Below are 13973 nucleotides of genomic sequence, written 5' to 3' on the forward strand. Positions count from 1 at the left end.
CATTTGAACGATATTCATAGCTGTAATACCAACAAAATAAAGTAATAATAACGATGATAATAATGATGACAATAATGATAATAATAGTAGTCTGGGAATTTCCCAGAACATCATCATCATCATCATCGTCGTCGTCATCATCATTACTGATAGAAATAAAGCAACAACAAACCTAAGACATGATAGATTTCTCCTAACAACAATAATAATAATAACAATCAATTCATGCGTCAGTAATGTTGTTATTATTGTTATTATTATTAATAGCCAATCAAACATTAAAAAAAAAAAAAATATATATATATATATATATATATATATATATATATATATAGTAGTAAAATATATATATATAAAGTAGTAATAGTAACTATAGGCTTGAGAATAAGCAACCAAACGATAGCAATAAATATTACTAATGTCAGTGTATATAATCATTTTAATTATTTTTCTTCTTATAATTACTATTACTACCTATACCTATTACTGCTACTATAACAGCTACTTCTACTACTACTACAGCTACTACTACTACTACTATTACATCTACTACTACTACTACAGCTACTACTACTACTACAACTACTACTACTACAACTACTACTACAGCTACTACTAAAGTTACAACAGCCACAAGAGTACGGGCATTTATGGCATAGGTTCGTAGTAAAGTCTCTGTTCTTGAGCCGTGAGCTGTCTGATGAGCTCAGACGGGACGTCGTAGTTGAGTTGTGTGTGGAAGAAGTACTGCAGCTCCTTCGCTTCCTGCAACCAGAAGTCTCTGTCCACTGTTAGCATGCGAGGTAGGTTGGCAATGGTTTTATCATCCAGGCCTGTAAGTGTGTGTGTGTGTGCGTGCGCGTCTACGTTTGAGTGTTTGTTCGTCTGTCTTAGTATAATTGTGCGCATGTACGTGTGAATGTTTGTTTGTTCGTACTGTGTATGTTTTCTGAACACATTCACAAATAGAGATGCAAAATAAGCCTGTGCACATGAGCCCAGAATAACATTAATGTATATACACCAGCCCACCTCGTGTTTCAAAGTGTTCCAACTCTGGCAGATAGCCGATGGAAGTTTTCTTTGCCCCGGGGGCATCAGGTGGACCCTCCAACCTTCGGCAGACCCAATCCAGCACTCTGAAGTTCTCCCCATAACCGGGCCACAGGTAGCTGCCATCGGCAGGGTCCTTTCTGAAAAAGTTGACGTTGAACAGTCGCGGAAGCCTGCGTAGGGCAGGGGTCTTGGAGCCCCCTGGTCTGGCGGAGGTCGTGCTCTTTTCAAGGCCGAACCAATAATCAAGGTAGTTACCAAAGTTGTAGCCAAGGAAGGGCCGCATGGAGAAGGGGTCGTGCAACATGGGCCCTGCAATCAATTGGATGCATTTAGGAAATCACACGATAGATTAATGAAAGTGAAATTAACATTCATCAAAAAATTCGAAACGAATAAAGAAAATTTAGTTACCCTTCATTTCAGAGGCAGGGGTAGGTTCGGTTTTGATGGATGCACCTAGGAGGACCCCATGCTTCCAATCCAGTGACTCAACAACTAAAGGAACACCTAATGATTTGGGAACAAATCAAGCTCACTTTGAAGTATTTTCTAAAACTATTTGTAAAACTCAGAAGAAAGCTGATTTTAAAAATTTAAAAATGATAATTTTATAAAAAAAAAACATCCCTAACCATCGGGCCGACGACCGCCGAACAAGATGGCGTCAATGGGTACCCCCTCTGGTTTTTCCCAGTTGGGATCGAGAATCGGTGACTCCTTGTAGGATACGCAATACCTGAGAATGTTGCAAGAGAAGGAAGAAGCTAAAATAAATAAATGCAAGCAAACACAGAAACAAACAAAGAGAAAGATCGACAAACACACAGAGACAGACAGGTAGACAGACAGACAGACCTGGCATTAGAATGTGCAGCCAACTTATTTGAATTTCTATGCCACTTTTCACCGGTCCACGAGGTGATGATAGCCTCTGGGGAGATCTCATCTTCGAGTCCTTCCCAGTAAAAACCACCATCAATAGTTTCGGCAATGTTGGTGAAGAGGGTATTGCGAATTATTGTCTTTATGGCATTTGGGTTGGTCTTGTTTGATGTGCCTAGGTGTCGTGGTTGGGTATTTGCTCTCTGCTATGCATATTCAATCACTACAACACATGAAAAAGTGTTTTTAACATTCACCCAGACAGTATTTCAACCACTTAGCAAACAAAGCAGCCAACCAGCCATCCAACTAGCCAGACAGCCAACCAACCGACCTGGTGCCACAGCAAAAAACCCAGCTTGGGGGTTGATAGCCCTCATCTGGCCTTCATCATCGAACCACATCCAAGCAATGTCATCACCCACACACTCCACCTTGTAGCCAGGAAGTGTGGGTTGAAGCATGGACAGGTTGGTTTTGCCACACGAGCCGGGGAATGCAGCTGCTATGTACCTCTTCTGACCTTCGGGGTTCGTCACCCCAACAATCTTAGAGATGAGAATTTTTATAGTGACAGAAGTGTATATTTTCATATTTCAATGAGTTAATCAATCAACCAGTCAGTCACACAGCCAGCCAATCGATTGAACAAGGTACCAACCATCATGTTCTCAGCCAGCCAGCCTTCGTCCCTCGCCCAGACACTCCCCAACCTCAGACCGAGACATTTCTTGCCCAGCATGGCGTTTCCACCATATGCACTGCCAAACGAAATGATCTCGTTGTTTTCGGGAATGTGCGCAACAAGTGTCTTCTCGGGATTGCACGGCCAGTTATTTACCGTTTTTCCTACAAATTTATTCCATAATGTTGGTTATTCCCATTATTTAATGATCCATGTGGTCCAACACAAACACGAATTCGCAAATATTCAACATCCCTCCCGAACAAGACTGACTATGCGATGGCAGAGGATCTCCAACAGAATGCAGACACTTTGTAAATTCCCCATTACCAAGGGCCTCTAGGGCTTGACTGCCCACCCTAAGCATGATGTAGGTGCTTGCCACGATGTAAGGAGAGTCAGTTAGTTGGATGCCAATTCGAGACATAGGAGAGCCGTAAGGACCCATGCAAAATGGAATGACGTACATCGTACGACCTGATTCAACAAGTGTTAATGATAAATTTTAATGTAACAATTATTTATACACACCCGAACAATTTTTTCTGAAAAAGCCAACCAACCTCTCATACAGCCAGGGAATCGATTCTTGAATGCAATCTCCATGTCCTTCATGGACATCCAGTTACCGAGACTTCCCTTGTGACCGTCGACGGGAATTGGAACCGACATCCTCTTGTTTGTGCTCACTGTAACTGTTTTGTGTTCTATGCGAGCTACATCTTGGGGGTCCGATCGGGCTGCCCAGCTGCAGAAGGGCAATAAAGGTCATAAGACCAAGTAATTAAAAACAACAACAACTAATTTACAAATGAAATAATAATAATTAAAATATGGTAATGAATGTTAACAGCCATCTTGTTTTACTAACCAGTTATCATATTTGATGAGTGGCCTAACAACACCCTGCCTCCTCATCAGTTTAAAGATGTGCACCTGATCCTTCTGGGACCCATCACAAACGTGAACTGTCTCTGGCTGGCAAATTGAAGCACACTTATCAACGTAATCCACCACTTTCTCCGGCAGTTTTGAGCTGAGTTTGTAGCGAAGGTTGGCCGTGAATGAAGTCGGAGAAGTAAACGAAAAGTGAGTTGATGAGGATGCGGCCCTGACTAACGTTATCATTATTTGACGCTTTATGAATGGGGATGATATTTCAATGGCATTGGCCGCCTTGTGAGGCGAAATAAGCTTTGGGACTCGTAACATCTTTAGAAATATTCCTTTTTTAAAACTGGTGATTTTTCAGGGAATCTGTGAAGAATTAAAAAACATAGACGTGATAATATTTCAAAAATGCAATGAAACGTGAAATCCGAAAGATGATTGAATTGAAATACCAGTCAATAACCTAAAAACAATAACCAAGTAACCACATAATAAAAAATTCCACATTAAATTAAGCATTCTACTGTTTTCAACTTCGCAGCTAAACAATCAAAAATAAAATAAATAAAAGATAGAAAAATTTAAAAAAATATAAAAACGCCTCCTAACGTAGCGAAACAAACAGTAAGCGGATAAAACTGCCTAACTTGTTTACAAAAAAGAGTGTAATTTAAATGGTGACCTTAGCAGAAAAGATAGAACGCTGTGCTAAGACAAAGAAATTAAAACTATAGAAAACCAATATTGTTTATATAAACATAATAGTTGTTTGAATACTAAAAATTAGGGTACTTTGGAATCTATTTAAACATATCTAAAATATAGTACAAAAAATAATATATACATCTATATTAACACAGTTACACACACAAATACACACCAACAAAAATAAACAAGCACGCTTAAATAGGCACAAAATTTGTGTATTATAACTTGGTATTGATTGATGAAATACAAGAAAACAAAAGATAAAACCACAGAAAACAAAAATGCACACGCAACCCAAAATAAACACACACATATGCACACACACGTAAGTGTGCACCCACAAACATACCCACACACACACAAACAGATACATACACACAAACATTCATACACACATTATACGCACATACATCTGTGTATTACAAGAAGGTATTGATTCTTTAAAACGTGCATATACATTCCACATAGCCAACGTGATGATGACGATGATGTGGAAGTATATGTTCGTACATATATACTATGCATGTATGTATGTATGTATATACATACATATACATACATACAAACATACATACATACATACATACATACATACATACATACATACATACATACATACATGCATACATACATACATACATACATATACACATACATATAAAATATATATAATTTTATATTGACTGTCAGTTCACACTAAACTTTCAAGGAGTATTCATCTTTTAATATTTTTTTTTAAAGACAACGTTCACCTTCCTTAAAGTAGAATAACATATGAAGAATGGGTGTTGGTATAGAATTATAATTATTATTATTATTATTATTTTATTAAAGGGTTAGGCTAATCATCTCTTAATTACAATTTCAACCAGATAGAATGTATGATTCCAAAATGACAAAGAACGCTTATGAAGAAAGATATAATAACAACAACAACAATAACAACGAAGTCAATGAGAGTAACAATAGTAACAATAATAATATAAACAATAAGTCTGGAAGTTGGGTGACAAGTAGTGGTTGTGCTGTTTGCTGTTTCGTATCCAACAGGAATAAACATCAGCCCCATCGTCGTCATTCTTACCATCATGATAAAAAATTGTTGAAGTGATTTAAGAACGATAAACAACAGCAACGACATCAACAACAACAACGACATCAACAACATTATCAACAGCAACAACAACAACAACGACAACAACAACAACGACATCAACAACATTATCAACAGCAACAACAACAACAACGACATCAACAACATTATCAACAACAACAACAACAACAACGACAACAACAATGTCTATCTCATTAGGTCCAGATTTACAAAACAAGCCAGCACCAAGTCCAACCAAATCGACCACATCAGCCTTCAACATTCAACTACCATTCCAACAACAACAAATACATCAGCAACAACAACAACAACTGCAACTATCATCGCCGTCATCCTCTTCATCATCGCCATCGGCTTCGCGTCCGATCGCTCACACGACCGCATTAACAATTGAACAACAATTACAACAACAGCAAATTCATTTGCAGCAGTTCCACCTCCAACAACAACAACAGCAACAACATCAAAATATCCTTACACCAACTACGACATCAGCAACAACACCGATAGCAGCTACAGCAGCAGCGTCCACAGCAGCCATAGCGGCAGCCACAGCATCGACAACATTTGAGATCTACCAGGCCAAATACCGGTACAATCCAACCGAATATTCGCCGAATGACAACCCCGATCTCGAGTTGAGTTTCGATTGCGGAGATTATTTATTCATCTATGGGGAGCCGGACGAAGTTTGTGGGATAAAACACAATCGCCACCATCACCATCACCGCCACTACTACCACCACCACCATCATCAGCAGCAGCAGCAGCATCATCATCATCAGCAGCAGCAGCATCATCATCATCAGCAGCAGCATCATCAGCATCATCATCAGCATCATCATATCATAACTCTTTTTTCCTTACAAATTCAGGATGGCTTCTTCAGTGGCGAGTTGATGGATGGAAGGAAGGGATTTGTGCCGTCAAACTTTGTTGAGAAAGTTCCAGGTTGGTTTTAAACACGTACATACACACACAAATGCAAAAAAATATACAAACAAACACACACACACATACAAACACACATACGTACACACATACAAACGTCGTTCATATTACCTTCATACAAACGTATATATATATATATATTTATTTATTTATTTATTTATTGGAAGAAGCACAAAAAAAGTAAACATAATTAAGTAAACAAATCACATACTTGTGATAGTGCCTTAACTAAAGTTGTCCTTTCAACCAAGTTCAACAAAAAATTCAACAAAGTTAATTGAAAATGAAGAAATTAAAAATGATGGCAATTCGTGCACGCGAACATACGTCACAAAAATTTATACATTTGCATCTCAAAATTAAATAATGTTCGCCTCCCATGACAATTAAATAAATAAAGATTGAATCGACATGACAAATTCACAGTAGAGGTTCATTACAGAAACAAATTCAAATATCAATTTTGGCATATTTTAAAAGTTTATCGTTAAAGGATCATTACATAGGCAAATGCGAGAATCATGATGTTATTAACTCATTATGAAAAATTTATCGTAGAAAGTCTATTACAAAACAAATTCTATTTTTATAAAATGTTTACCGTAAAAGAACTATCACACACATTCATTTTCATTTTGAAAGTTTACCGTAAAAAGTTTACCGTTCGAAGCATATTCATGCTCCCTCAAGTACGTTAGATCCATAATTCACTCATGCACGCACACTCATGTCCACACATTTATATCCATCCAAACACATTCATATATATATATATATATATATATATATATATATATATATATATATATATATATATATAGTATATATATATACACTAACACATAAACACCCGTACAAACATACATACGCACACACACACATACATACACACACATACATACATATATACACATACATACGTACATAGACACATACAAATTTGCAAACAAACGCTCAGACGATACAATACTAGCAATAAAATCCTCCATGGTTGTTCAACAAATCTTGTCTTCAACACCGAAATCGTTCGAACAACAACAACAAACAACACCCCCAGACTTAGGTTTATTATTATTTTATTATTACTATTAATATTATTAATTTTTTTATTATTATTATTAGTAGTAGTAGTAGTGGTAGTGGTAATGGTAGTAGCAAGAGTTGCAGCATAAAAATATGTTTTTGGTTTTTTTTATTCAAAAGTTTGCCAGCAGCAAGATTCAAAGAAAATTCAACAACAACAACTTAGACTGTTGCAACAACAACAGCAGCAACAACTATTGCAAGACTCGCAACATCAACAACAACAATATCAACAGCAACAACAACAGCAACAACATCAACAGATCGCTCCGCCTAATGTTGAAATGTCTATATGCGAACTTATTGATCCGAAAGAACCAGGTATGTATGTATGTATGTATGTATGTATGTATGTATGTATGTATGTATGTATGTATGTATGTATGTATGTATGTATGTATGTATGTATGTATGTATGTATGTATGTATTATTATGTATGTATGTATGTATGTATATATGTATGTATGTATGTAGGAATGTATACATGTAGGTGTGTGTGTACAGTTGAATATATTTATTGATTTATTATTGATTTTATAGATGTATGAATATATATATGAAAGAATGTATGCATGAATGAATGAATGCATGTATGCATGCATAAATGCATTTATGTTTACATGCATGCATACATGTACATTTGTTTCCTGTTATGCCCACGCGTGCATTTGAACCAGGTTTTCCTCGAGACTTGAAAGTAGATCGCCAACTGGCGAACAGTGTGATGATCTCCTGGCAACCTCCTCTCCTTAACTCATCTCATTCTCTCACTCGTCAGCAACTACCAGCAACCAATTATACGCAACAGCAGCTAGCGTCTAGCAGCTACTCGCAGCAGCTATCAGCCACCAGCTTCTCACAGCAGCTAGCAACTACGTCCTCCGCCATTTTGAAGTCTTACAGCGTTTTTGTAAACGGGCATCTGCAGTGTTTGGTTGATGCTAATGAACGAACGAAGGCCCTCCTTGAAAGAATTGATTTAGCAAAGGTTGGATGATTGATTAGCTGATTGAATGATTAATTGAATAATTGATCACACACTCACACGCACACATACACACACACGTACACATACACACGCACAACCACACACACACATACACACGCACATGAATACAGATTCACCGCATATCTGTTAGATGCATATATAGCGACAGATCGGAATCAAATGATGCTCAATGCACTATTCTCATCGGCACAGGTTGTTGTTGTTGTGGCTGTTGTTGCTGCCACTGCTGCTGCTGCTGCTGTTGTGGTTGTGGCTGTTGGTGCTGTTGTTGTTGATGCTGTTAATGTTGCTCTCTCTCTCTCTCTCTCTCTCTCTATATATATATATATATATATATATATATATATATATACCTTGCTACCATCACTTTTTCATTTTCATTCAATATTTGCTTTTAAACATATTTCACTCATTCATTCATTCACTGAAGCCGTCATTCCATCCACTGATTTTTTCCACGAAGGCGTCAACTACTCCCCAAGCGACTTCCGGGTGACAAACGTGACGTCATCGACGGTGGAGGTCACGTGGATGCCGACCGATAGCAACCTTGATCACGTGATCCTGGCCGACGGAAGGTGCAAGGCTCTGATCAGAGCCGGAAATTACAGGTGTATTGTTACAGGTGCCTGTGAATTAAACAATCATCATCATCATCATTATGATCGCCACCATTATCATCACAACCATCATCATGATCGTCATCATCACAATCATCATGATGATCGTCATCACAATCATCATCATCGTCATCATCACAACCATCATCATCATCGTCATCATCACAACCATCATCATCATCATCATCACAATCATCATCATCGTCGTCATCATCACAATCATCATCACTATCACCACAATCATCATCAGGATTGACTGCCGATACGAGGCACAGCATCTCAATACAGCCGAGAATTAACAACGCATGCGCTGGCTCGACGAAGATCTGCCTGACATTTAAAACGTTACCTTCAGGTTTCTACTGAATGAGTGAATGAATGAGTGAATGAATGAGTGAATAAATGAATGAATGAGTAAATGAATGAGTGAATGAATGAGTGTTTTAATGAGTGAATAAACAAATCAATATTGAGTGAATGAGTTGATAAATGAATGAAGGAAAAAACAGACGATGTAATTGAACTACCGAATAAATGGATTAATTAGACGAACGAGCGAATGAACGAATTAAAGAATGAAACAAGGAATGAATGAATAAATGAATGAATGAATGAATAAATAAATGAATGAAGGGTTAGGTAAATCAATAAAAAAAATTTTATTTTCAATTTTTTGTTTATTCGCCAGAAATCCCAGATGCACCGGTTGATTTACAAGTTGAATCGGGTCCAAGACAGGGTATCTTTGTTTGTTTGTTTCTATGTATGTATGTATGTATAATTGTTTGTATAATTGTTTGTATGTCTGTTTGTATGTTCACGCGTATGTATATAAGCTGTTGTTCATTAAGATAACAAACATTTAAAACATTGTCCTGCTATTCTTACTTATCGGCAAAACTCTTCAAATCCTTCAATAGACTTCACAAACACAAACAAATAAAAACACACACACGCGCACGCACACACACACACAGGTACACTCCTGGTTATGTGGGCCCCTGTGAAACCAAACGGTAGAGCCCCCAACTCGTCGATAAGCGGTTACGGTATCTACGTCAATGGAAAAAAGATAAAAGAACTGCACAGTCCAACTGGTCAGTTGAGTGAATGGATGGATGAATGGGTGAATGGATGAATGAATGGATGGATGGATGGATGGACGGGCGGACGGACGGACGGACGAACGAACGAACGAACGAACGAACGACTGAATGAACGAATGAATGAATGAATGAATGTATGAATGAATGAATGAATGAATGGATGAATGAATGAATGAATGAATCCAATAATGAATGAGTAAATTGTTCTTTCACTCATAATATCCCCCGCCAGGCGATCACGTGCTGTTGGAGTCTGAAGATTTTCTGGACACTCCCCATCCGCGCCATCTGACCATCCGCTCGAAGACTCACAACTATGAATCCCTCGACTCAGCTTCTTACGTCTTGACTGCTAAGCATCTCTCTGAGTTGTGCTTGAAGGTTAAAATGGGTGTTGTTGTTGTTGTTGTTCGTGAGATGGTGACGATGTGATGATGTTGTTGTTGTTGTTGGCGATGATGGTGAAGAAGATGACAGTGATAACAAAAACAATTAAAGCAAACAACCACAACGACAACCACAACGACAACCACAACGACAACAACCACAACAATAACAACGATGACAACAACAACAGGAGGTCTACGTAGAGAACATCATGACATCGACAGCGACTGCATCAACAACAACAATCATCTCGCCTACTGCAGCCCTACCTTACTACAGCAGCAACAACGTCGACAGGAAAGATTACAAATCAGGCAATTTTGAGGCGAGATTTAGCGCTCAACAATTAAGCCCTTTAGAGAGAAAAACAAATTTAAAATCTGGCAACAACAACAGCAGCAATATGACGGACGTGCATTATTCGATGATCCCGTACGCGAAACAGTATTGCAGCGCTTCTGCAGCGGCTGTAGCTGCTAATGAGGCTGCTAACGATTGGAGTGGCAGTAGAGGTTGGTTATGATGATGATGAAGATGTTTTGATTATGATGATGATGATAATAAAAATAATAATAATGGTGAGCTATGATCGTGACGAAGCATTAATATGGAATGGAACTGCTTGTTCCTCATCATCATCATCATTACCCCTGCTACAAACATCATTACCACCATCACAATCATCATCATCATCCTCACTATCATCATCATCGTGATTATTATTATCATCATCACTATCATCATCATCACTATCATCATTACTATCATCATCACCAACAACAAAATTGTTGGCCTCTCAAGACCAAATGCCTCCTCGAGATACGGTTTCAGATTCGAGCTACGAAGAACCACCAACCAACAACAACAACACGAGACATCAACAACAGCAGCAACAGCAGCAGCAACAACAGTTGCAGCAAAGAGGCAGACAGTCAAGTAGAATGTTTGATGGAGTGTCATCAATGCCGAGACGATCGAAGTATGAATATCGGTCTAATTTCGTTGACTTTATTTTTAAATTTGAATTTTTAACAACGTCGTATTGTATTATTATTATAAGGTAAGATTAACTATTAACACTACACACTAACTTTTTGTTAGATCCGTGAATAGGGATGTACCTAGGCGGCCAGCGAATCGTAGCAGTCGGTATTTTTTGGCTTTATTTGATTACGATCCAGCAACCATGTCGCCCAACCCTGACGCGGTGAGAGAGGAACTCGCCTTTAAAGAGGGGCAGATAATTAAGGTTACTCATAGTCGTCCCCACACTATCATCACTACTATCATCATCATCATCGTCGTCGTCATCGTCATCACAATTGTTGACATCGTCATAGTCCTTCTCATCATCTTCAGCATCATCATTTTCTTCTTCCTCCTCCTCTTCTTTTTCCTCTTCTTTTTCTCCACCACGCTGCTCCTCATCATCATCATAATTATGACGTCATCATCAGCGTCATCATTTGTACTTTTCTTCTTCGCCATTATGACGTCCTCGTCATCATCTTCATTATGACGTCATCATCAACGTCATCACCAAACAAAAGGTGATTGGTTCGAAAGATGGCGACGGCTTCTACAGAGGCGAGCTGAGCGACGGCAGTAGAGGCCTCGTTCCAAGCAACATGATCTCAGAAATTGACGACCCTTCAAGTGCGTCTCAAAGGAGATCAGCGTGCGATCGAACCCAGGCACAGTGGAACACCTTACCCAGTCAGAGATCCGTTAACAAATTTTCTTCCGGGCAGTTTGGATTCGGTGGTAGTGGTGGTAGCGGCAGCGGATTTTTTGGTGGTGGTGGTGGGGGAAGTTTTGATGCTGATTTTGGGCCCGGGGCAGCCTACTATGGAGGAAACTTTTCTGGCAAGTTTTTGTTTTTTGGCGGATTAAAATTTTTTATTTTAAAAATTCCAGTAAATTTAATGCCATATTTTTCCAGGTTTTAATTAGCTATCATCATTGTGATTTGTGACTTTGATTTCTTCATAAATCATTATCGTAATTGAAATCAACATCATCACAAGCACCATCATCATCATCATCATCCTCATCTTCGTCGTCTTCGTCACCGTCTCAGGGGCCAGACAGATGGTGGCAATACAAAACTTCGACCCAATGATACACGCTCCAAACAGAGATGTGGAAGTTAGTGCTGATGATGATTACGATGATGATGATAATGATGACGATGATGATGCGGCTGATATGAATGATGATGACGATGATGATGTTATGGTGATAATGAAAACAAAGAATTAATAATTTTTTATACAAATTAATATTTCTTTTCATCTCTAGCCGGGTCTGCCCTTAAGAATCGGCGATGTAGTGACGGTGCATGGTAAAGTCGATATAAACGGATACTACCGAGCCGAAAGAAACGGTTCTTTCGGTATTGTACCGGCCTATTGTTTGCAGGACATCGCCATCATGCCGAATAGCATTATTAACAGTAGCCCCGGTATGTTGTCTAGTGATATGCAGCCTCCAGCATTTCAAACTGGATCGGCTTTTCATCAAGGATTACCGTTTCAACAAAAACTAGCACAGGTAGGGGGCCAGCAACAACAGTTGCAACATCCGCAACAGTTGCAACATCCGCAACAGTTGCAACATCCGCAACAGTTGCAACATCCGCAACAGTTGCAACATCAACAACAGTTGCAACATCAGCAACAGTTGCAGCAACAACAACAGCCTGCAACCAATTTCTTTGCTAATCAACAGAGCATACGCAACCAGCCACCACAACAAGCAACATTCATGTCATCGGCACCTCAACAACAACAACAACAACAACAACAGTTTCCAAATCAAATACCACCATTTAGACCAATGACACAAAACCTGATGACTCAACAAACCATGCTTCCACAACAATCGAATCTTCAACAACAACAACAACCCTTTCAACCGCAACAACAACAAAACTTTCAACAACAACAGTTTCTTCAACAAAATCAACAAACCCTTCAACAGCAACAACAACGGTTTGCAATGAGATACAACGAACCAAGCCAGCAGCAGCAACAACAAATGAACAACATCAGCACATACTCATCAGCTAACCAACAAATACGACCACCGTCACAACAACAACAATTGTTTCAACAACAACAACAGCAACAACCAAATTTTCAATCGCAGCAATACCAACAACCGCAACAGCAATTCAATTTGCAGAATCAGCAACTTGGCAACCAGGTAAGAATGCAAGGAGCTCCGCAACAACAACAGCATCAACAAATACCGCAACAAGTACCACAACAGATAACTCAACAACAACAAAATTTTCAACAGCAACAATTTCCGCCAAAACAACAACTACCGCAGCAACAACTACAACAGCGGCCGCAACTGAACCAACAAAATCAGCAACAATTTTCTCAACAAACGTTTCAGCAACAGCTGCCTCAACAAAAACAAAATATCTTTCAACAGCAACAACAGCAGCCTCAAAATATGATCCGCAACAAC

The 13973-nt window shown here is 38.7% G+C and overlaps 2 protein-coding genes across 2 annotated transcripts; one reads left to right on the top strand and one right to left on the bottom strand.

Annotated features, from left to right (window-relative positions):
• Positions 1-648: 648 nt before the first annotated feature.
• On the bottom strand, positions 649-7627 carry HELRODRAFT_156671 (hypothetical protein; the record flags this gene model as incomplete). The annotated part of the gene is made up of 12 exons (XM_009015730.1): positions 649-833; positions 1033-1365; positions 1468-1563; positions 1689-1792; positions 1912-2113; positions 2273-2486; positions 2600-2787; positions 2897-3100; positions 3187-3371; positions 3495-3659; positions 4633-4634; positions 7577-7627. The coding sequence occupies 12 exons, from the start codon at positions 7625-7627 to the stop codon at positions 649-651; spliced, it is 1929 nt and encodes a 642-aa protein (XP_009013978.1).
• Positions 7628-11679: 4052 nt separating this feature from the next.
• Positions 11680-12974, top strand: HELRODRAFT_75467 (hypothetical protein; the record flags this gene model as incomplete). Its single annotated transcript, XM_009015731.1, has 4 exons — positions 11680-11742; positions 12044-12266; positions 12574-12641; positions 12795-12974. Coding segments are annotated over 4 exons (534 nt in total), but the record flags the coding sequence as incomplete, so codon positions are not given.
• Between the last annotated feature and the right edge of the window lie 999 nt (positions 12975-13973).

Source organism: Helobdella robusta (assembly GCF_000326865.2).
Source record: "Helobdella robusta unplaced genomic scaffold HELROscaffold_16, whole genome shotgun sequence".
Lineage (NCBI taxonomy): Eukaryota > Metazoa > Annelida > Clitellata > Rhynchobdellida > Glossiphoniidae > Helobdella > Helobdella robusta.